This window comes from Colletes gigas, unplaced genomic scaffold, assembly GCF_013123115.1.
Source record: "Colletes gigas isolate AHSC1104 unplaced genomic scaffold, ASM1312311v1 Colletes_gigas_Sc00020, whole genome shotgun sequence".
Taxonomy (NCBI): domain Eukaryota; kingdom Metazoa; phylum Arthropoda; class Insecta; order Hymenoptera; family Colletidae; genus Colletes; species Colletes gigas.
This window is the reverse complement of record NW_025106649.1, coordinates 2,755,468-2,781,375: the sequence shown is the minus strand read 5'-3', so window position 1 is coordinate 2,781,375 and position 25,908 is coordinate 2,755,468. Positions and strand designations below refer to the sequence as shown.

The following is a 25,908-nucleotide window of genomic DNA, read 5'->3' as shown; positions in this document are numbered from 1 at the left end:
ACTCCTTTCTCTTTCCTAACCCAGACCTAAAACCACCGGTCGAGTACCGTCCTCCACCGAATCCAGGATCTCGCGCTCGCGCTCGTAATACAGTAGAAACTTTGTCAGAACGATGGAATATTTTAATACAAAAACGTACCTAACGGTGCGCGGTTTCGGAACAGGCATATTCTTCAATCTTTCTTCTTGACATTCCAAGTCGCTATTGCGTTCATCTTCGTCGCTTGAAAAAGAATTCAAATTAATTTGTGGCGCAATCAGGCGTCGTTTTGTTTGTATTTCCATAAGAAGCTGTTGTTTATTCTTGTTGCCGTTAATGTTGCTCCTCGCGGCTGGTATCGGTGGCGTGACATTTTGCATTTTATCCTCCTCCAGGTCCGAGATGTCTTCAGTGTCGAAAGGATTTGTTAAATCTCTAGTACCTTTAGAACTGCTCGTTTGACTTTTACTAATATCTTCTTCTTCTTCGTCGTCGCTTTTGAAGGGATTCAAATCCTTTGGATAGCTTTCGTTTATACGCAAGTCAGCGTTCGATGCACGGATTTGGTTAGTTTCTTCCGCAACGGGAACAAATGCTTTATCTTCGCTATTTTCTTTACTCGTATGAATCGTCATTGAGCGTTGAGCCATTTCTCTAAGAGGCGATGACGGTATTTTTGATTCATCCACAGTGTTTGCATCTTCTATAACTTTCTCCGCGTCGAGGTTCCTAGTACTGCTCGACAAGGAATTTTCTTGATCAGTTTCTTGGTCAGTTGCTTCGTTAGTTATTGAGTTCGATTTACTGGAATTTATCTGACTCCATTTCGATAAACCTTCAGCAACGTTATTGACTGTATTATTTTCTGAAGTTATAACGTTAGTTTTTTGTAAGTCGTTTGGATCTTTATGGCCGTTGTTTATTACATTTATATCCTGCTTATTCGGAGTTTTAGGCTCCGATACTTCGATACTTCGATGTTCGTTCTTTCTTCTTCCAGCGTGGTCTATCCTATCTTGAGATTCAAACAGCTTCAGCCTTCTTTGAACTAGAGAAAGACGGCTATCGTCATCCTCGCGTTCATCGGAATGACCTAACAGCTCTTTGGTATTGTTCACTCTGGCGACTAAATTAACAGATTCGTTCTTAACTATGGCTCGGACTGGAGTGGAGGTCGATACGCGTCCCTCCTTTCTAACGTTACTATTTACATTGTCATATACATAGTCCTTCGTTCTCATGAAATCTCTACTAGGTTCATCGATCGTGTCTTCTCCACGCTGAGATTCAGATTTCAAATACGCGCTAGAAGAATTATACTCGTCCTCCCTTTTGTTTAGCTCGTCATATTTGTCGTTTACAGGGTGTGTCGAGTCTATACTATTTGTTGCTTCAGTTTCTGAACGTATGGGATCTTTCTCGAAAGCAGTCGAATCGCTATCCATTAAAGAACTTGTAGCGACAGGTGTTTCTTTATCTTTTTCCGAGAGCAGATGGTTCGATATAAAATTCAGTCTTAATCGAGACGTTTGTGCAACCAGGTCAGGAATGGTAGAATCAAGTTCCAGGCTTTTTATGGAATTGAAACTAAACACTCTGTTTACGTCCTCTTCATCGTCGAAAGATTCTTGATAGCTCGAGTCCGTCGCGATGTCATTATTCTCACTCTCCGCGCTAAACTTTATGGCCTCGTTGTGTTTTTGTGTCGCGGACGATGTAGCATCCTCGTCCGGGCACGTTTCGCAGCAAAATTGGCCTTCCTCGGTTTCATAATAATTACCAAGGGTTAACTGATTGTTGCAGCGGGCACAGCGAAAACAAGTACGATGGTAAGTGACATGGGAGACCACCAATTTCTCCGCCAAGAAGACCGGAAGTCCGCATGCAATGCATGGATCCCGTCGTATACCCAGACGCGATGGCACCTGTATCATTTCAAGCAATTTTAGACATTTCCCTTTATAGTTTTCGTGTTTTCATTGAAGTAAACATTTGTAACAAAAATATATCTAATTCAAAGTCGCAACTACATTATTCAAGTAAGTAAAAATAAATGTTTGCTATGCAGGCCGCATAATGGAATATTTGTAGTATGTATGCAACATCGTTAACTTCAAGTAATATTCGTATAGTCAATTTTAAAATATCACCATTACTGAAAATTTATTTTCAGAAGATTACTTAGCGACCATATTCTCACTTTTCTCAAACTGTTCAATTTATCCCTGTTATGAAGAAATTAATTAAACAAAATTCCTTTAAAACTAAAATAATTTCTATTTGATACTTGAATCAAGTACCTAGAAATTTACAATTTCAACAATTATAATTTATCGACAAAAAGCATTATTTTTTAAACGACTGGTAGAATCAATAATTGTCAAAATGTTGAAGAATTTTTTAAAATACGTTTAAATATTGCTAATGGCTACAGGATATCCAAGTTTTTACAAAATCCGAAATGTTACTTCGAAAAGTGTCTGATTTCGCGTGGAATGGAATCCATGCATTAAATTTCAACAAGTATGGGACATAGAAATATTTATTACATAGTACAAGAAGAATACTACTTTGTGTGAAACGCATTTTGTCGAAAGTATGTGTGGATGTACGAGATAAGCTAGATCAGAGATAACGAGTAGCAACGCTTATAACGACCCGGTTGCCCGCGTGGGCAACTGGGAGCACGCTCTGACGGGCAAGGGCAAGTTTCCGCGGCGGGGTACTCTATGAATGCAGAGCGAGTATAAGTGCAGACCGCGAGCCTCACCACATATGTACTTTTGCAGTTGATCCCCTCCTTTCATTTCTTGCTGTGATGTCACTTGCTCGAAACTTTGCTCACGGGCAACGGCGGGCGCCCCTGCGGCCACGAGAAGCCCAGTTGGCCAGCTCTGACTTACAAGAACGCTATAAGTATCGTGTTGAGCTGAAATGTTCGCCCCCTGAAAGATGTGCGGGTTCTATTCGCCAGGACGGTAACACGATCTTCCAATGTCAGATGGCAGATAGGCCGACATTCGCTCATTGTAATCTACATCGGTCACTCCCGCTGTACATATTATTTTTTGACAATATGTACGTTTCTCCCCACCCTGTATCTTTTTTTAAACAATTATTTCCACAGGTATCTGCAGTTATTTGCAAACGTCTTTTGATCGAAATAGGTATGCATAAAACCACGATGGCAACAGTGTTAATTAATGTGGGAATTGTGTTGAGAATGGAATAGAAATACTCAAGATTGGAGGGGGAAAAAGAGGGAATCATTTAAAAGATATGTGAGCACAGGCATTAGGTCAGAAAGGAACAGCAAAATGGAAGGTACTAGAAGGAAGAAAGATTGGAAATTTTAAATACTTACCGAGGACCGTAAAGGCAATTAACAAGATGAAGATGTGAACGTGCAGAAATTGGTAACAACCTGTTACTGTCAGGTATTGGAAGGATTCGGATTAAAGAAGATATAGCGAAGAGAACAAGGGAGTGTTAACTCTGGAGTATTTAGTATGGAAGTGAAGAAGATGGAAGGAAAAGGAATGAGGGGAGGGAAGAGAAGAAAGTTACAGAAACAGGAAAACATGGACAACATGGAAATTGGAAATATGTACTGACAAGAAGATGTCACCTATTTTAATAAAACTTTGAACACTGGTAGATTGGGCCCATCTGTTTAAAGAATACTATCATAAAGAAACTTAACAGTTCTTTAGATATTTATAATTATATTTATTATCACATGTCTCTTCTAGGACAGAACCCAAAGTCAAATAGTGTGTGAGAAGTTTGGTATTGTGCAGGGGGTGTCTACTCAAATTGTAGTCACCAATGGATGCAAGCACAGAGTACAGACCATTTTTTTTTTTTTTTTTTTTTTTCATAAAAAATGGCATTAACCATTTTTATTCTTATAAATTCCTACAACATTTAAGAAATTCACGTCGTATTCAACAGCTGTGCGAGGTGATGCGTTAGTATTTAAGATTCATGTTAAGAAGGTCATGCGTTCGAATACCTGTTGTGTCCTTAAATGGCGCTCGTGGCCATAAAATGTACGTGTCTCGTAAGGGCGCCCGCTCTCCGTTCTAATTTGTTCTAGAATGTTCGATGAACAGTAAGGTTAAAACAAAAGAGTCATGTGCAAAAGAAAGGCATGCAGTTCTCTCGATTCCAACCCAATTATAATCGTATGAAACATAATAATACCGTATTCGTAATTCTGGGCTTTCTTTTTCTGTCATTAGCTCTTCTCATCGAGAGCTACATGCAAAACTTAGCTCCCGCCCCGAGATCAAAGAGATCGATTTCTAAAATGAAATATGCATCCCACGGGACTTGATGTATTTTACACTTCAAATAAGAACACACACGGAAGAAGTATTTTACACACAAAGAAGAACACACACGTACGTAAGTGAAATTGTATTTACCGCAGGAATATCCTTAATAGTTGGTTTTGTTACCGCGTTTACGGAATCTGGAAATTTGTTCCAAAAATTTCTATAGAATACTGCAGAATTGCTAGACCTTTCGAACGAGACTGTGAGACGACTTTCGAGGTTCATTAAAATGAAAAAAGCTATTCGGTCGTTATACAGTTACGGACAAAAGTTAAGAAACAAGTGCATAGTTTTAGTTATCGTGTCATTTTGTTAACACAGTGTACACATTTATTAATGTCTAATAAATTATTTACATTATTGCATGCATGAGATCGTGAGAATTATATCAGAACGGTTTATGAATGTAATAGAAATATTAAACTTACGAAATATAGCAACTATAATATTTAAGAGCATAGAAGTTTCACGTTACGTATTCATACTGCATCAGTATGACGTCGATTCGCTTTAATTGGTGGTTCGCTGGTACTTTGGACCACAATAAAGTTTTGTTAGAGAATAACAATGAAACTACTTGTCGTTTTATGTAATCCCACAGATACTTTGTGGGATTTACATCATGAGATTGGACTGTCCATTTTAGAACATTTATTTTCTAAAAGTCCTGAGTCAACTTGGTCGAATGCTTTGGTCATTATCATGCTGGAACAATCATTCCAATCCATGGTTTATCGATTCGAACAGGAGACTCGGTTCCTTTTTTTTTTTTTATCAAAAACAGTTCTAGAATGCGACGACATATCTAAGTTTCACATTTGGTTCCAGGTAACGAATATTATGTCTATACCGAGTGGTTGAAATATTTTCGTGCATTTATTGTAGGTATGAAACAAAAGAGAGTTGCAATAATTACAATGCATTTTCTACGATAATGTAACATGCACTTGTCATTTGGTGGAAATGTATATTCCTTGACATTTTCATTTGGAGTCAACTGCTTATGATAACTCGTGTTAAATCTAAAATTTCTTAACTTTTGTCCGTAAGTGTACGGTAGCTCGTTCAACTCTCCAGACCAATGGTCCCCAAGCTTGCTCGATCTACTTCCTGCTTGGTTTCATAAGTTGTCCTCCAGTGCCCCCCAATCTATAAAAATAAAATTACGATCCATTGCAAAGACAATACGGTAAAACAATGTATCTGTATATGCGCATCGCATCGGTTTCCTATTTCACAAGAAACATTAATAAATTGTATCCTAGCCTCCGTGTCAGGAGGCGATAATCGTCTACGTTCAGAATTACTGCAGGTCAATTGGCCGTTTTATGGGCATGGGAGCTCGCGTGCTGACACTAGCGCACAAACGGTGGGCTCGTGAACTTCACAGTAAGAAATATAATGGCGGTGCTCCACTGCCTTTATGGTGTAGGGAAACGGCGTCGCACACTTGACTGACGACAAACTCTATACCATCTACCAATCTCGGTATACACGTGGTCTGAATAGAAAGTCGTGTAAAAACGAGTTGCAGAACCTCGTTTATGAAAACAGCTTGGCTAAACCTATTAAAACCTATTAAATGATTAATCATTTGATTTATATGATTAATATTAAGTGATTAATAGGTTTTACTCTTACATTCCATTTGTCCTTATGAAACCTACTATGGTATATTAGTCAGTCATAATTATAGGGGACGATATAATTGATCTATATTTTTATTACAAAAATTCAATATCATAATAATACAGAATTTTTACAACACATCGTGAGAAATATTTCAACAAACGTAAATATGGTCATACAGTCTCAGTAAAAAATGATTATCTAACAGATACTTTGTAAATATGTTTTAGCAGATCAATTTTCCAGTCTTGTTTGTCAAGAAACCTTAAACGATATTGAAAATTCGAAACAAAGAATAATTAATAATTGAAAGGCAGTGTTTCGCGTCATGGAGAAGGGGATGAGTATATAATTCGAGTGCCTACTTCGATAATAATCATTTTGACATTACATGTTACGGTCGCATAGCCAGGATTACAGTTGTACTATTTTCGAGATCAGATTTCTTAAACATTTCTGTATTTAATAGATGTATAAAATCTTCCAAAATTTTTCGAACGAAAATAACTTATTATTTACTATCGATGTCTCTTATGTTTTAGCGAAATATTATATATACAAATATCACTGTCCTTACGATGTTTTTAAAAAAAAATATGCATGCAGATAAAAAATAAAATGTTTTCTGTTCGAAGAATTTCAAAAACGTTGGAATAATTTCAACTATTCATACGAGCACAGTTTTTAAAATATAAATAATAATTTTTTTAAATAATAATAAAGGGTTGACACGAAGAGAATATGAAACAAACACGATGAACACAGTTTTCGTTGGAGCAACATAATCGATACTTTGTAAAACTTGAAAGAAATGTAATCTCAGTCTTTTCTATCTAAGCGTTTTAATTTAACGGCAAATGTTCAGATGGTGGTGCATTTCAGTCCTTTTTTTTTTATTTGTAGACAAGTTAAAAGAAAATGAAACTTCTAACTTTCTTTCGATCCAAAGAAGTCATTGTTTTTACAGTAGCATTCAGATGCTTTTGCCCAAATTCAATAGAATAAGGACGTTACATCACCTGATACGGTAAAAAAGAAAACAGAAACTAATTGTCTGTTTAATCAGTAATAGTGGTTATCTAAAACGTGCCTTGTTGCAGTTGGCAAAAATTTGTGTAAGCTCACAACCTTGTAAATAATCTCGATTACGAAATTCTTTTAAATCGACATTGAATTCCGCGAAATATTGTCGTTGATTCTCTACATTTCATACGACAAAGATTTTCGTACCTTTTGTTTCGGGGACTCGGACGTTGGAACGATTATTTCACCTTCGGCTTCCATTGTTCTATTCACGGCAACTCGACTTGGCGAAGAACCTAGAACAGTAATAAAAAAACAAATAATATTTACATTCATACTTATAATGCCGTATCAAACTGAGAATGTAAAATTCTTGAAATTTAGATACCACCACTCTAAAGACAATCAGTTTTTAATATGCAGAGTGTTCGGCCACACCTGGGAAAAATTTTAATGGGAGATTGTAGAGGCCAAAATAAGACGAAAATCAAGAATATCAATTTTTCGTTTGAGGCTTCCTTAAAAAGTTATTAACAATTAAATTCAAAAATTTCAAATCGTTCTGGAAAAATTATTTTCGGTTGCGGGGGTCAATAATAATAATTTTTGGTGAACAGACATACCCCCGAATTCCTACCTACTTTCTAGAAAAAAATTGGAGAAGGTGTGAAATTTTTAGATGAAATTAAAAAATTTCAAATCATACTAAAAAAATTATATTTAGTTACAGGGGTCAATCACAAGCATTTTTGGTGAATAGACATACCCCAAAATCTTGTGCATTTTCGAGAAAAAAATTCAGTATGGGCGGAACTTTAAATGTTAATAACTTTTTAACGGAGCCTTCATCAACAAATTGGTATTCTTGATTTTCGTCTTATTTTGGCCTCTGGAATCCCCCATTAAAATTATTCCCAGGGGTGGCCGAACACCCCGTATATTTTAATAATTGGGTTTCTTATACTCATAAAGATATTGTGTTCACATTTTTTTCTATGATCGTCGAAAATTAAGAAAGTTTTTACTAAACAGAAGACTAATAATTATCATTGTTTTATGTAAACTTGAAATACAATACTATTTGCTGTAATAACTAAACTGTTTATTATGAAAATGGTATAAATTCAATAAAAAAAGAAAAAAAGAAATGAATTTTTTTTTACCAGCAATACGTAGAAAACATGTTGATTTTGTCTATAAAAAAGCGTCAGAGTCAAAAGAGTAAAAATTCCTTACGATTGTGTTGACTGAAGTTCGGTTACTAAACAAATTTAGCAAAGCGTTCATTTTGAAAGCAGGGTAAGTCTATGATTACAAATGATCGTACGTTTCTAGAGTGTGTGCATTTTGCGATTGGTCACGCAAAAGCAAACGATAGCGGCAATAATAGTGGACAGTGAATATTAAAGTGAGATAACAAACCATTATCACCAATGACATACTGTATTATACTTAGGCTTCGGTCACACGCCATGAGTCAGTCATTTAACGTAAAAAGTTATTCATAAAGTGAGACTGAAAATGATACAGGTGAATAATAATATTTTATTTTGAAAAATTAAAGTAAAGTATGCAAAAGCATATAAGGGTATTCGGCCACCCTTGGGAAAAATTTTAATGGGAGATTCTAGAGGCCAAAATAAGATGAAAATTAAGGACACTAATTCGTTGATTGAGGTTTCTTTAAAAAGTTATAGAAACATTTCCGGCTACAGAGTATATTTTCGGTAAAGAATTTTTTTTTCGAAAGTGCGTAGGAATTCGAGCATGTGTCTGTTCACCAAAAATGATTGTAATTGACCCCTGCAACCAAAAATAATTTTTTCATGAATGATTCGAAATTTTTTAATTTTGTTGAAAAAGGGTATAGCCGAATAAGGGGGTCAAATGTGCCCCCAAACCGCATGGAACGAGCCATGGGTCATTCGATAACAAAAAAAAAATAACTCCTGTGTGCAAATTTTTAACTTGAAATCTCGACCGTGGGGGTAGTAATGGGGTGAAAACGAAAATCAAGTTTTTGAATTATTTCTCTTGACCTATTGAGTAAAAAAATTCAGAGACATTTCGGGTACCGGGGCACATACTTTGGGAGATTTTCAGATTTTTTGATTGAAGAACCAGGTAGTGAAAAATAAAAAACAACAAAAAATGCCGAAAAATGCCGATTACGTATTGAAGGAGGCCCGGAACTACTTTTATACTTTTACAGTAAACAGGTATTACTATTACTATTATTCTCAATTTTTTTCAGATTTTTCATTTTGGTGCGCCGCAGTGAAAAAAAATAAAAACCGAGTTTTTCCTCATTTTCTGCGTATTAGAGTAACTTACACGTTAAATTTTTATGCAGCCTTCAATATATAAGTGTTTTGTAGACTGTTTAATGTTTCTACACTAAGCAGAATTACATAACAATTGAAACAAATAAAATAAAGCCAACCATTGGGTGTATATATCCTAAAAAATCAACGATATTTTCAACGGCGTCGATGGCGCAGCGTTAGAGTGTCCGACTGGTGAACCGCTGGAAGTTTTTTTACCGTAGGTTCGAGTCTCTCTTCTGGACTTAGTATTTTTTTTTCTTCATTATTTTTTTTTCAAATTCTAACTATATAACAATGCTTTATATTTATTTATAAATGTTCTGATAGCATTTTACAAATATTTTAACCTGAAATATGTATAAATATAGTCTTGGAGTGTTTTTTGCGTTTTTATTTTTTTTGTCAACCACGATTATTGTTTAACATCTCTTACACTGAAATTAATGTGAAATGTTAGTTTTCAAATCTCTTACCTTTGACTATTGTGAATGGATCGGAGCAGAAGATTGTATATTGGCTTACTATTACTTCTTCTCGCCCTTCGATCAAGCAGATCTTTCCTTCTCGTTCTCTTTCTTTGATAAATATGAATGTTTGCTGCGGCTTTAGTATCTAACGTAGACATGTAAGGGCCATTCCCCGCAAATCTATTAACCCACTCTCTGCCAATGATACTTTTTTCTAATAAACCCATTTTTAAGTACCAGTTTGATCGTTTCATGCTTATTTTTGAATGAAGTATCATTGCTCGATGGAAACCACGGGGAAAAATGATTAATTGTCCTACCTGCGTTACGAAGGAAATAAAGGTTCGTTGGGTGAGGGCCCAGACCGTTCAGGTCAATGGGTGATTGTCGCGTTCGGGTTTCACAATGTATTTTTTAATTACTCAGTTCAAGCTACTGTATGCGATGGGATTTATACATAATTACTTGGCATGGTCCGTAGAGGTTGGTCCTACAAGTGTTTTCATTATCTTTAAAACCAGCAGTAAGGAAAGGATAATAACCCTTACATGTCTACGTTAGATACTAAAGCCGCAGCAAACATTCATATTTATCAAAGAAAGAGAACGAGAAGGAAAGATCTGCTTGATCGAAGGGCGAGAAGAAGTAATAGTAAGCCAATATACAATCTTCTGCTCCGATCCATTCACAATAGTCAAAGGTAAGAGATTTGAAAACTAACATTTCACATTAATTTCAGTGTAAGAGATGTTAAACAATAATCGTGGTTGACAAAAAAAATAAAAACGCAAAAAACACTCCAAGACTATATTTATACATATTTCAGGTTAAAATATTTGTAAAATGCTATCAGAACATTTATAAATAAATATAAAGCATTGTTATATAGTTAGAATTTGAAAAAAAAAATAATGAAGAAAAAAAAATACTAAGTCCAGAAGAGAGACTCGAACCTACGGTAAAAAAACTTCCAGCGGTTCAGCAGTCGGACACTCTAACGCTGCGCCATCGACGCCGTTGAAAATATCGTTGATTTTTTAGGATATATACACCCAATGGTTGGCTTTATTTTATTTGTTTCAATTGTTATGTAATTCTGCTTAGTGTAGAAACATTAAACAGTCTACAAAACACTTATATATTGAAGGATGCATAAAAATTTCAACGTGTAAGTTACTCTAATACGCAGAAAATGAGGAAAAACTCGGTTTTTATTTTTTTTCACTGCGGCGCACCAAAATGAAAAATCTGAAAAAAATTGAGAATAATAGTAATAGTAATACCTGTTTACTGTAAAAGTATAAAAGTAGTTCCGGGCCTCCTTCAATACGTAATCGGCATTTTTCGGCATTTTTTGCTGTTTTTTATTTTTCACTACCTGGTTCTTCAATCAAAAAATCTGAAAATCTCCCAAAGTATGTGCCCCGGTACCCGAAATGTCTCTGAATTTTTTTACATTTTTTTACTCAATAGGTCAAGAGAAATAATTCAAAAACATGATTTTCGTTTTCACCCCATTACTACCCCCACGGTCGAGATTTCAAGTTAAAAATTTGCACACAGGGGTTATTTTTTTTTTGCTATCGAATGACCCGTGGCTCGTTCCATTCGGTTTGGGGGCACATTTGACCCCCTTATTCGGCTATACCCTTTGTCCACCCACTCGAATTTTTTTTTCGAAAGTGCGTAGGATTTCGGGGGTATGTCCCTTCACAAAACATTATTGTAAGTAACCCCCACACCCGAAAATAATTTTTTCAGAACGCTTTGAAACAAATGAAATTTCAGGGGAATCATTCCATTCCTGGTCAGACATTGTATTTTCGGTAAAGAATTTTTTCCTCGAGAGTGCGTAGGATTTTGGGGGTATGTCTATTCATAAAAAATGATTGTAATTGACTCCCTCAACCAAAAATAATTTTTTCATGAATGATTTGAAATTTTTTAATTTAAATTTGTAATAACTTTTTAACGAAGCCTCAATCAACAAATTAGTATCCTTGATTTTCGTCTTATTTTGGCCTCTAGAATCTCTCATTAAAATTTTTCCCAGGAGTGGCCGAACACCCTGCCTGCAGGGGAACGACGATGCAAGGACTTGCATAGTTTCTTTCTAAAAAAAAATACCAAAGAGACCATAAAACAACGCGTTTTATAGTAGAAGACCCCCTTAACTGAATTTATGCGGCTACGGAATAAAATAGTTCATATGTAGTTGTTCGCGAAAACTTACCACCGAAGGTTTGATAGAACTGTGAGAGATAGGTTAAAATTGACAACCGATCTGGTACGGAACAGGAGGCCATGTCTTCGGCATCCAGAAGTGCAGGAATTCCAAGGTGTTTCTCTGCTGTTTTGAACGCTAGCTCGTTGTTTCCGTACACATTATTTTTATCTAGGCTGTTGAAGTCTCTGCGATCAAACGTAAAGAGTTTTTCTTTCGAATAACATTAACAATAATCACACGTAAACATTTTTGTTCTTCAAGTTTATTATAAAATACATATATCATTTATCCTATACAGGGTGTTCGGCCATTCCTGGGATAAAATTTTAATGGGAGGTTCTAGAGGCCAAAATAAGACGAAAATCAAGAACATCAATTTCTTGACTGAGGTTTCATTAAAAAGTTATTAAAAAATTTCTAATCGTTCTGGAAAAATTATTTTTGGTTGCGGGGGTCAATTACAATCATTTTTGGTGAATAGACATACCCCCAAAATCCTGCGCATTTTTGAGAGAAAAATTCAGTACGGGTGGAACTTTAAACGTTAATAAGTTTTTAACAAAGCCTCCATCAACAAATTGGTATTCTTGATTTTCGTCTTATTTTACCCCCTAGAATCTCCCATTAAAATGTTTCTCAGTGGTGGCCGAACACCCTGTATATCTACATTTCTTTCATTTTAAGAATCATTACTGTATTAAGTCAATTAAGAGCAGTTTGATGTATGTCGTGTTTGGACTCGTTTTAATCGGAAGAATCCGAAGGATGCATTGATATCATTTTTATAAATAGTATAATTATTTAGAAATTGTAATATGAAAACTACGGAAAGTAAAATTTTATATATTGCATGATCCATCTCGCTTCCTCCTGTCATAATCATTCCCTTCCGTTGTTAAGCAATATTCGAGTTCAGTTTTATAAAAAATGTGCTGTCCTAACGTTCACTGTTGGGTCCCAAATCTTATGAAAATTAGCCAAGCATTATTGTATCTCTCGTTACCAGCGTAGCCAACAAAAAATAAGCTAAATTGGGCCTTCTTCCACTCCTTAAAAATTGGGTTAGCTTATTTTGTTGGCTACGCTGCTTGTTACTATTATTAGTAAATTATTAGAATTTGCAAATAAATTTCTCTCATCTGAGAGTTCCTACAAACAGTTGGACTACTTCATAAGAATTAAATAAGATATCTGAGCTTCGATAGAGCTTAATATAAGCTTAAATAGTCAACTCGTTTTGCTCTTATTATTTATCTACTATTAACTTACATGAGATCTGGCCGGAAATGGTGGATCATCGCGCAAAATGCAAGGCCGTCTCTCCAAGAAGTCGTCATATTTTGTACATTTACACCAGTATATCCCGCGGTTATCCGTCGGCACCATAGTTCCAACGCCTTTGTGCCCCGTTTTTCGCCCATTTTAGCTTTTCACCCCTTTGCCTCCAGGCTCTTTAGATGAATTTTCACTTTCACTTTTGCTTTACTGTTCTCACAAATAGAAACGAGGATCCTTCTTTTCAATCCTTGAAGTCCAAATACGACGATTCTGAAACAAACGTGTTTCTTGATTGAAAAGACACGACATAGGTACTTTAATACCTGGCGGTACAAGGAAAATAGGAATACAGCAGTAAATTTCAATAAATACAGTACAAAATTATGAGGATATTCTATTAACAGGTAACGAAAGTTCAATAAAGTATAGCTGATACGGAGCATGTTTGTCCCGTACCACAGTGAACGTGTTAAAACGCACGATTGAGAAGTGGGACTCGTAAATTTAACTGCTTATAGTTTTAAAACGAAGTCTCAAATAACGAGGATTCAAGTAATGATATTGTTGAATATAAAGCGCTCTGTTTATTTTATTCTCACAAAGCAAAACAGAACGCATGTTCGATAAAAATACTAAAATCCGTAAAGAAAATCAAACGTTCTGCGGATAAAACAGAAAACATTGTAAGGCAAAACAGAGTACTTTGCTGGAGAAAAAAAATAGTCTGTCGGCGATACAGAGCACTCGATTGATAAAACAGTTCCATATAATTTCTAAAACATAGGCATAGTGTATATTACGTAAACCCTTATCGCCACCGTTGGCATCTAGTAACGACGAAGCTTCGTTACAATTAGCTAGGTAATGGTAAAACAGTTCAACAGTTCGCTCAAAAGATGATTTTAAGTTATTAGTGTAATATCAATTTTATTCAATTTTATGCATCGATGCATCTAAAGAATGCTTTAAAGTTTACTTTTATATAATTTTAATTGCCTGTACATACAAGCCTTTTTTTTTAATTTTGTGCTCCTGTTATAAGGGAAGATTTTTACGATACTAAAAATTCATCCAATTCAAACCTGATAAAATATCATTTCTAAAGAGGTTTCAAATGATCCCAGGAGTCAACGCGATAAAACACATCCATGGACTATCCTTCAAACACGTGTAGATGATGGTTGCACCTGCCAAACGATATCCCTAACAGCTTCGTCATTCGCGGCTTGAGCATTCCCGTCCGTCCAACACGAGATCCCAGGTCTGATGAATGTCTCTTTAGCCTGAAACAATTGCGATTGCTCCAAATACGAACTGCCGCTAACAAAGCGTGGGTTTTATGATTAAGCTACAATGGGTTACACAGATGTGGCCGCCTGTGCTCTGCTGCGGGGAGGTAGGATCTCGGAGAATTTCGTAGGAGGACAGAAAAGCAAAGCAGGGGGGCATCAGTAACAGGCTTTTTAGCAGGCCTTGCCTTAGACGACTGGGATATTGAGAAGTCGGTCGAGGATTATACAGGATCTTCGGCCACCCCTGGGAAAAATTTTAATGGGGGATTCTAGAGACCAAAATAAGACGAAAATCAAGAATACCAATTTGTTGATGAAGGCTTCGTTAAAAAGTTATTAACAATTAAATTCAAAAATTTCAAATCGTTCTGGAAAAATTATTTCCGGTTGCGGGGGTCAATTACAATCATTTTTGGTAAATACACATACCTCCAAAATCCTATCCACTTTCGAGAAAAAAAATCAGGTAGGTGCAGAAATGTTTCAGCGAAAAAACAATTTTTCAACCCGTTCTAAAAAATCATTTTCGGTTGCGGGGATCAATTACAATCATTTTTGGTCATTACACATATCCCCGAAATCCTACGCACTTTCGAGAAAAAAATTCTTTACTGAAAATCTAATTAGGTGCCTAAATTTTTCGGCGAAAAAAACAAATTTCAAATCGTTCTAAAAAAATTATTTTCGGTTGCGAGGGTCAATTGCAATCATTTTTGGTGAATACACATACCTCTGAAATCCTACGCACTTTCGAGAAAAAAAATCAGTACAGACGGAACTTTAAACATTAATAACTTTTTAACGAAGCCTCCATCAACAAATTGGTATTCTTGATTTTCGTGTTAATTTGGCCTCTAGAATCTCCCATTAAAATTTTTCTCAAGGATAGCTGAAAATCTCGTATATGTATAGCATCCGAGGGGTCATTCAAGCGCTTGTGAGAGCACGACCCCTCTGGTGGTGGGCATGGGAGGCAACACCACACAGATGTCGCGACACGCTACAACGCGATAAGTGGCGAAATCATTTACTACTCACCAGCGTCAATGAGAGTTAATTACGGGAATGCTTTTAACAAATTTAGCCACGATCGATCACAATCTGTCGATTACAAAATTATGAAATTTTTACATCTCACAAACCTTCTCTTTCGAATAATCTCTTTCCAAGACTTCATCCTACGCGTTTAAATCTAAAACTGATAAAACAGTGCCGAGTAAAGGCACGCACGCAGGTAGATTGCATTAGCTAGCACTCGATTGAACCTTGGCTGCACGTCCGTAAAGATCGACGCAGAATTGCGAAATAGCCATGATCAATTAAGTGTAAGAATCGTGTACGGAGATGCGAAAGCATTAGGTTTGCGCGCCAGCGTCCGCAAGGATTAATACACCGACACTGGCATCACGTCTTTACTCAGACAGGTTCGCAAAAGAGGATCGAATGTACACGTTGAAATCCAGCATTCTACTAAACGCTTGTATTCAGTTATGTATCTATGTAATTATATTTTATAAAACACTGAATACACCATTTTGATACAATCAGATCGCGAAGAAAATTAATATCTAAAATTAAAATTTCTTTATCCAACTTTTTAAAAAGTTCCGTTTTTCAGAAATCTCTGTTTTCGATACAACAATTATTTTTCTTAAATAAATCGAATTGTGATACATAACATTTCTCTGAAATCAGTTCAATTCTAAAATTATTACTTTATCTCTTAAAATCTTAACGTGGTGGGCAAATTGTGTTGCTAGATTTGGATTCAACGTCTGAAAATGATAAGATATACCAGACATTTCTCACGAGAAAGGAAAATTTTTTTCGTCGAGTGGTGATAACAAATTAGCATTGAGAGTATATCTTGAAAAATATATAAACAAGAAAATAATACTATAATAAATTATCGTAAGTCGGTTATCTTTCTTTGAATCACCTCGACGTGTTGCGAGGTTATGAGGTCGTGAGCATTTCAGATACAAAATAAACAACGTTCGAACGATATCGAAATTTCAACTTTACTCTTCTCTCATAAATACGTGGACATTATTCGGTGCAGTTTTTGTAGGAACTCCATGACTCATTCGAGTGTCATTGCTTCCGGATGGATACCGCGTTTAGGTTCAGCGATTTGTCGACTGAAAATGCAAATTGCAACGTTTGCGAAACGTAGACACGGTATTCATTCGGAAGCCATGACACTCGAGTACAAACTCGGGCCAGAAAAGCCGTAAATCTCATACAAGACTTACTTCTACCCGAATTTCCAACAATTTCTGTTTCAATTTTTTTTCTGATTTAACAGTTATTATTATTAAACAATAATTTTACTAGAAAAAAATAATCCAATATTTCCCGTTTGAAATTTGTTTATTTATTCATTTGTCGGTATTGTTTAGTGTGATAAACAATACAAAAACAGTTTGAAACACGACACAAGGGCATTAAACAAAGTCAGAATTCTTAAAATTATATTTCTTTGAGGGTTTTCAGTGGAAACGATACTCGATTTATATTCGGGACAAATGGACGGTTATCTGTTAACTTTTCAACATACCAAGCATATCTGAAAAAGCATTTCCGTACAGTGATGACATATTGATGACCAAACAATTTACATTTTAGTATGTAATAAGAGAACTTGTTTTAAAAATGTTTTTAATTCAATCACGATCCAATCACGATGTTCTGATAAGCACTTAAGATTAACTTAATTCTAATTTTTAATATGTCATTATTAACTGAAACAATCACTAATATATATTTCAACATTTTTGATTATTTTACAAATATACCACCGTTACTAAAATATTTCTACATCTTTTATTATTTTCGGTATGAACAAAGTTTTTAAATAAAATGTATTAGTTAATAAAATCATAAAAATTGTTAACTCATTTTTTCTATCAATTTGGTGACAAAACTGGCGAGCTGGTAACCCTGAACGTATTTAGCGAATCATACTTAATTACAAAAATCTGGGACATATGCTAGCAATGAAATAAACATTTATGGAAGTGAGTCCTTTTAACCATTATAGGATAAGATCAGTTGCATTGAAAATACGTCACAGGTTATTCAAACGATTGAGACATAGTATGGCTTATTACTCTTATTCTGATTTTTACTTTGGAAACAATTTTTTTTAATTCTTATACATTCTTTTCGGTAATTTTAAAATACATTTTTAATTTGTAATGATCTTTATTGGTTTAGTTAGTTAGACTTTCCAATTATACGGATGTTGACTCATTCTTAAAAATTTAATTTTTATACAGGGTGTTCGGCCACTTCTGGAAAAAATTTTAATGGGTTATTCTAGAGGCCAAAATAAGACGAAAATCAAGAGTACGAATTTGTTGATGGAGTCTTCCTTAAAAAATTATTAACGTTTAAAGTTCCACCCGTACTGAATTTTTTTCTCGAAAATGCGTAAGATTTCGAGGGTATGTCTATTCACCAAAAATGATTGTAATTGACCCCCGCAATCGAAAATAATTTTTCCGGAACGATTTAAAATTTTTGAATTTAATTGTTAATAACTTTTTAACGAAGCCTCCATCAACAAATTGGTATTCTTGATTTTCGTCTTATTTTGGCCTCTAGAATCCCCCATTAAAATTTTTCCCAGGGGTGGCCGAACACCCTGTACATTTTATAATAACCTTCCAGTAAAAGAATGTGTTAACTTTTTCGCAATATTTTGTGTTCCTCCGAATGTTCGATCAACCGGCAAGTAATTATGTCCATATACAGGAAACGTGAGTTTTATAGTGCATGGCAACTTTACTTGGCATTGCTAACACAGTATAATTTTTCTCATATGCAGTATATGAATCACAGAATGGTTTTATAGCTTTTAATAAAAAAATGAAAAAAAAGGACAGATAAAATCCGACGATAAACAGTCTGTCTAAAAATGATATTGTCCTTTAACTTGTAAAAGAATTATATTTGTATACTTCCAGACTGCATACAAATATTGTAACGTCAAATATGCATTGAAGTAGAGGAAAATGTTATTTTTTAATTTACTTATTTGAACTTTATTCAATTTTTAATTTGTTTTTTAAATATTCTATATAAAATAGAGTATTTGCAATATCCCATGAAATATTTTTAATGTGATATTAGACAGAAGAAACATAAACACAGATGGCTTTGTATTATACTAACATGAGAGTCCTGTGGGAAAGTATTTAACACAATTATAAATGGAATAAATGTTCTCATAATTTGAAACAACTTAAAATAAAATTCATTTTAGGAAAACTATAAATTTATAGGTCAAATATAGATATTATATAAAATGTTTAGTTCTATTGCAAATTGTTTATGATCAATTGAGGTTTGATACATAAAAGTTTTTAAGTTTAATTACCTTATAAGAAGGTATAGGTTTTACAAAGAAGTTCCTAGGTAGATCCAAGAAACAACTGTTTCGTAGGTACAAAATCTGGGATTTGAATCCCGTGTGATTCTAGATTTGTTTTCTAAGGTTTACTTTGGATAATTAAATTTTATGTGATCTTTTTTGACAAATATTGTAATCCTTTTATACAAATCTTTACTAATAAATTGTTCAAATAATATACATACATATATATATATCTCTGCAACTATATATATGCACATTATACTAATTTTTATAACTAGAATGATTATGTTCCTTATAAAAGTAACAGAAATGTAATATATTCTGTATCATTTTCAAAAAATTATACACTTTATGAAAAGATTCCAAAATAGAGAAATTCTATAAAACTGCTAAGAACACAGTAGATACTCTTTGCATTCACCTAATGCAATCTTCCTCCGAAGCATTTAAACTTAAAAATGTTTTGTCTTGAAATTTTCTTATCTGTAAAAAATGTGCACTGGAACAAAATAATTTTTATGCTGGCATTTGTAAATTTGAGTTTTTTCAACGTTCATATGTAACATCGGCTATAGGATATCTTTGTTAGATATAATTATAACAAAAATGTTGTCTTTTAATATAGAAAGATTTAAATGAAATAGTTATTCATTGCACATATTATTTTTATGAATTGTGTTCAGACATGCAAAGGACATCAATAAGTTCTAATTTCAAATGAAAAAGAAGAAATTTAATAATACATTTTTATGACAATAGAATTTATAGACAATACACATTAAAAACTTACAAGAAATAGTAGTTTTGTTTTAAATTATCAGTGACAATATTTTATAATATTAATTAGAAGGGTTTAGAAGCAGTGGTTATAATTTTTAAGTGTGACACGGTTTGAATGATGACACATTCTTAAGTTTAAAATATAAGACACTGTTTTTTAATATTAAATTACTTGACCCAGTTTTCCATTAATAAATTAAGTATATGTTACAAAACATAAATGTTATACATGATACTATACATAATTTTATCACTAGACATTAGAAGTAATTACATATATTATAATATCGTGTCAGGAATACTATTTATGGAATAGTATACATGTAATTTCTTTTCGACTATTCAACTTTTCTTTTCTACAAGTTATTTATCCGTAAAAAAATTCATTACCTTATGCCATTCGCGCGACGTCGTTTTGTTGCTTCACCGCCAATGTGGATCTCCTTATGTTCGTTTACAAGACTATAACTTCGCGTCTTCTCTTCAAGTGAACGTAAATGACAGCATGCTTTCCTGATTTTTTTTTATTTCGTGTGATCGCATTACAAACACATTTTAACAACAATCTTAACAATCTGTGCACGGGCACGATATAAAGAACTATGTCACGTCTTTTCTAACCTCAATCTTGTGGTTATCTAGTACAGGCACATATATGAAACAAAACAAAAATTCGATGCGGAAATTTGTTTTTGAAATGTTAAATGTACCGAAATAAAAACGGAAAAATGGTGTTCAGATTACTTTATTCGTATATTTTGATTTTTTACATTAAGGAACACTAGCAGAAAAACTGGTCAAGTCCTGTTGAATCATTGAATACAACACTCACACCACACGTGTGATCCTGCGACTGAACGTTACGAATGCCGTACTCTTGGGTTTACGCCATCGCTTTTCGTTCTCTCTTTTTCCTTCCTCTGGTGGCTATCTTACTCATACATTTCATGATCAGCCTGTTAGCTTCGTCTTTTTCTTTTTATTTTAAATTATATATTTTTCTCTGTCTTTTTTTTTTTTTCCTTTCGGATGTCGGGTTCCAGTCTCTCACACTGTTCGTGAAAGGTGTATAGTTTCCTAGATTATTGCTGTGTGACTTACTGGTTAGGTTAAACGTGCATTATGTGTACTGCTAATTTCTCTTTTGACTCACCATACGAAGAGTTTACATAAAATCAACGTTATATTCTTATATACGAGGTCAAGAAATGCAATACGTAATGCTATACTCCAATCTATTTAATATCGTGTATCTTACTTATTTATTTCGAATCTTATTAAGGGATACTGACAAATAAACTAATATCACATATTCTCTTCAATTTCATCTTGAATGCTAAGAAAATATTTTCGTTTTTACTAAAAATACATTTGATCTGCAATTGCTAAAATATGTAAATACTATGATAGCGAAAATATAACTTAATGATAAATTAGTCCTACTTAGAGATGTCACTAATATTTTTGTGGTAAATGTCAAGAAGTTTATGAAACAACAAACGCAGCCACAGTGGATGAGCAATTAGTCACTTTTCGAGTACGGTGTCCTTTCCAAATTGATGTATCCAGGGTGATATGGAAGAAAATTATGAACACTGCGGTACAAAAACGTTTTATTATTGCAATTTCGATGTATATTTAGAAAAACTAGGGAACATTACATTTATTTATGTAAGCTGCTTAATATTTTACAATGCATAAATAACACGAATATTGCAACAGTAACTTTTAATGTTAAAAGTAATAGAAATTTATTGAAATTTTCAGTCTTTTCAAAATTTTTCATTTTTATTATTTACAAGAATTAATAGTTCATATCAAATAATAATTAATTCTTCGTAATATACATATATCGTATAAATAATGATTGGGAATATTTATTTTACGAAAAAATTATTTTTCCAATAGATTGAAGAGGTAGATTAACTATCGACTCGGCGACCTTGTTCTTCGTCACCATTCCTCTCTCCTATGGCACGGTATAAATAAACCTGCTGGTGATGAAAATTTTACTTTCCATGGGGCATCTGAAGTGGATGGATGTTCCGACTTTGGTTCTACATTGTGGCCATTCGTGCACCCTTACTGGATTTCTGACCAGAGATGCCACACGGAGCCCCGAGTGCACCGGGGATACCTGATTGCACTTTCTCACACTATGCCAGATCACGCGTACGTGAGCTTGTAGAGTTTCGGAGAGTCGACAAAGGCAAACTAACACATGCCCTCTTTCTCGATTCTCCGAAGCTGCCCGAAGTAATTTCGGATCGCTTCGTGGGAGTCGAAAGAGAAAGACTTACATTTGCCTTCCCGCTCTTGAAAAACTGGCCCAGGCATTTTTACTTTCCGGCCTATGTAGGCGCAGATAAGCAAAGTACCCATAATGACAAAAAAATTTTGTAAAATTTATTTCACGGAAATACACGTTTTAAGACCCCCTGATCATATTTTAATTATTGAAAAAAAGAAATTTTTTTTATTATTCCTATGTACGAGCGTACATATGTATATTGTTTCAGGTATCACTTCTGATATACATATGTGGCAACGTATAACCATTACTACTGGCTCCTGCTGACTTCTGCTGGCCCCTGCTGACCACTGCTGACCTTTGTTGACAACTTCTGACATGATATGTATGTATTAAAGCTTTGTATAATGTAAATCTATGGCAATAAATGATATAATTTCAAAGAATTCCATGTGTTCTCATCATTTTTACCTTTCTCTTCCTCTCCAAATCATTCCCTTAGTTATAAGAAACCGTTTCACAACACATCAAGCATAATACATAAAGCATGATTGGCACAGCTTTTTACGGCAAAACGCCCAAGTTTGTCGCCAAATAGTTCGCTGTCTGCGATGCTAGATGGCGGGCATTTTCGACCTTGTGGGTTTATGCTTGCTTGATGCACGTGGTTCGTTTCCACGAATTATGCGCGTGCGTTCGTAGGCCCACCCCTACGACCACGGATATTAATATTTGAAATAACTGAACACGTGTATGTAACAACAACAACAATAACGAGTATTACTTTATTAACGTTAGGCGTACAAGTCTTTGTCTAGCAACAGGAGTTTTAATCTTTATCTTTTTGAGGTGCTTCTTCGCGAAGTTCTTACCAAGCAGTGACTTGAGCGTCCTTGCATTTTTGGGAGGACGCGCTTTCGCCCTGCTGCGCTGCGCGCGCAGCCTTACGGCAGATTCGCACTTGACGGGAAACTGCGCCCCTATACTCTTGTGCGGACGAGACCATAAGTTTCGACCCCACAACCTCAAACCCTTTGGTGCTAAAACGCACAAGTTTGTCGTGGAATAGTTTGCTTCCTTCAACGCTAGATGGCGCTCATTTATCGACCTTATAACGTCTACGGCTATACACACAATAATGTTCAGGACGAGGTGGATGAATATTTGGTATATATTCCTTTATTTCTCGAAAAGTGTTAACAAATGTAACTAAACGTAAATCAACAACGTGTCTCCTCGTACTCTTCCGCGCGCGTTGTCCAAGCTACCTTATTGTAGCTAGAGTGATCACTCGATTTTGGGAAAACCCCATTAATTCGCTGTCTGTCCACCAGGGGCATCACGGTGATGGCCGAGATGCGTCAACGTTCCGACTGTCGGCCACAAGATCGAAAAATAAGCGCCATCTATTGTTGAAAACAACGAACTATTCCACGATAAACTTTGGCGTTTTGCCGCAGATGGCTGGGCAAATCATGTACCACTGATGGGTCACACACTTTGAACTGGCGCAGTGAAGAGAATAGTTGACATGATCGTGTGTACATGTATAACAGTTCTTATTATTCTCCAAGTATTGTAATTTACTATAGGGTGAATAAGAATTCTTTAACTCATTTGTATCATACAAAAGCATGAAGACATGCATTTATTACTAAATTAGAAATATTTTATTTATTTTTTTTTGTTTTTGGACCGCGCATACGAACGCAATTTCGTATTCCACAATTTTTTGATGCCGAACCACTGTGCGGTGTTCGAATCACGCGTGAGTGGAGTGCAAACTGTTGTTCAATGGCTAATCAATTATATTTTTAATTAATTGATCAATTAATGAAACAATTAATTTGTCGAATTTTAATAACGATTGAATTCAATTGCAATTAAAAAATGAATTATTATGTTTAATTTCATCCGAATACAATTCGAATCAAGCAGTTCGACTGTAATTCATAACTTTTAATTAAATAGATAGATAGAGAGTAAATAAGCTATAATAGTAAAATTCGTTTTTGATGGTTTTAATGAAATACAATAAAATCTATATTGCCCATATTTCTCACACATACATATGCCCATATTACTACATAGGGAATATAAGTGCTTTTATATGACACTATAATTCTTCTCGCTATTATAATAAAGAGTGCTGGTGAAATTGTATAAAAAAAGTATAAAAAAAACGATTGAGCGTTTAACAGTTGTTTATACTATATAGATCGAAATTTCATATTTTACTCTTTTAAATATTTTGAAAAACAATCTCAGTTATACCGATGTTATCCCATGTTTTCTTATAATTATTTAATTTCGTTAATCAGTAGCATTGCTACAAACAATAGATCTTCACAATTAAGAAGCTGAAATGTTAAGTTAATTGTCAATTGCAATATACAATTGACAAGTTATTCGGAACACGAATCAAAATTGTGTTTTGCAGTCAATAGTGTACAGGTTTTTTATTCCAAGATAAATTCTATGCAAATCAAATTCATCGTTTTGTTTTGAAGTAGTAGATATTTTTTTGGGTCAGACAATATACATATACTTTACATTTTTTACCACTATACAGGGTGCTCGGCCACCCCTGAGAAAACTTTTAATGGGGGATTCTAAAGGCCAAAATAAAACAAAAATCAAGAATACCAATTTGTTGATGGGGGCTTTGTTAAAAAGTTATTAAAGTTTAAAGTTCCGCCAGTTCTGAATTCTTTTCTCGAAAATGCGCAGGATTTCGGGGGTATGTCTATTCACCAAAAATGATTGTAATTGACCCCTGCAACAGAAAATAATTTTTCCAGAACGATTTGAAATTTTTTTTTTCGGTCGAAAAATTTCACACCTTTTCGAATTTTTCTCTATAAAGTGAGTAGGATTTTGGGGGTATGTCTATTCACCAAAAATGATTGTAATTGACCCCCGCAACCGAAAATAATTTTTCCAGAACGATTTGTAATTTTTGAATTTAATTGTTAATAACTTTTTAACAAAGCCTCTATCAACAAATTGGTATTCTTGATTTTCGTCTTATTTTGGCCACTAGAATCTCCTATTAAAATTTTTCCCAGGGGTGGTCGAACACCCTGTATTCTCCAACGACGAATCACGTCGAAGTAGTTTTTCAAAAAATCATAACCAATTGGTAGATGTAATTAATGAAACTTCTGCATGATGAATATTTATTTGGCACTTCCATCCATCCACTTCTTCGATTGTTCTCGAGTAGCTCCAGAAATAAAAAACTGGTGGATTTAATTCTGGGAAGAGAGCGGGTCAGTTAATAGGCCCTACATGACCTATCCATTTGTTGGGAAATCGTTCGTTCAATAACTGTCTAGCTGCTCGGTTACAATGTGGTAGTGCACTATCGTGCATGTACCGCATGCACTGTAAAACATCAAGTGGGACTGCTTTTTTAATAGTTCATTCAATTGTTTGCCCAAGAAATTTACATAAAATTGACCTGTTAATGTTCCATCAAGAAAAACGAATCCTATCAGATTATCGTCAATTATTAATGTCCATATTTTATCATAGTGATTTGATAAAAGTATTGTATAAGATTCCCCAATATGAGTTGCAGAATTTTGAATCGAAATAAAATGAAAACTATGAAAGATAATCTGGTGCTCATTATTTTATCGCGATGTACAATTGATGGCATTATACAGGGTGTTCGGCCACCCCTAGGAAAAATTTTAATGGGAGATTCTAGAGGCCAAAATAAGACGAAAATCAAGAATACCAATTTGTTGATTGAGGCTTCGTTAAAAAGTTATTAACGTTAAAAGTTCCGCCCGTACTGAATTTTTTTCTAGAAAGTGGATAGGATTTCGGGGGTAAGTATATTCACCAAAAATCCTTGTAATTGACCCCTGTAACTAAATGTAATTTTTTTTACTATGATTTGAAATTTTTTAATTTCATCTAAAA

At 34.5% G+C, this 25,908-nt stretch overlaps 1 protein-coding gene across 4 annotated transcripts in view; it reads right to left on the bottom strand.

Moving 5' to 3' along the window:
- Window positions 1-20,560, bottom strand: part of LOC122400940 (MICAL-like protein 1) — a 28,607-nt gene extending 8,047 nt beyond the window's left edge. For 3 of the 4 annotated variants that reach the window (XM_043402731.1, XM_043402732.1, XM_043402733.1), the window contains exons 1-6: window positions 20,115-20,560; window positions 14,354-14,554; window positions 13,263-13,541; window positions 12,000-12,178; window positions 7,180-7,268; window positions 140-1,905 (exon numbers count right to left, since the gene is read on the bottom strand). In XM_043402731.1, the coding sequence (XP_043258666.1) occupies window positions 140-1,905; window positions 7,180-7,268; window positions 12,000-12,178; window positions 13,263-13,414 (2,186 nt within the window). In that variant the 5' untranslated portion in view covers window positions 13,415-13,541; window positions 14,354-14,554; window positions 20,115-20,560. Of the gene's footprint in view, window positions 1-139; window positions 1,906-7,179; window positions 7,269-8,135; window positions 8,226-11,999; window positions 12,179-13,262; window positions 13,542-14,353; window positions 14,555-20,114 lie in introns of those variants that run through there. The other variant, XM_043402734.1, reaches the window with a different exon arrangement.
- Window positions 20,561-25,908: the final 5,348 nt, after the last annotated feature.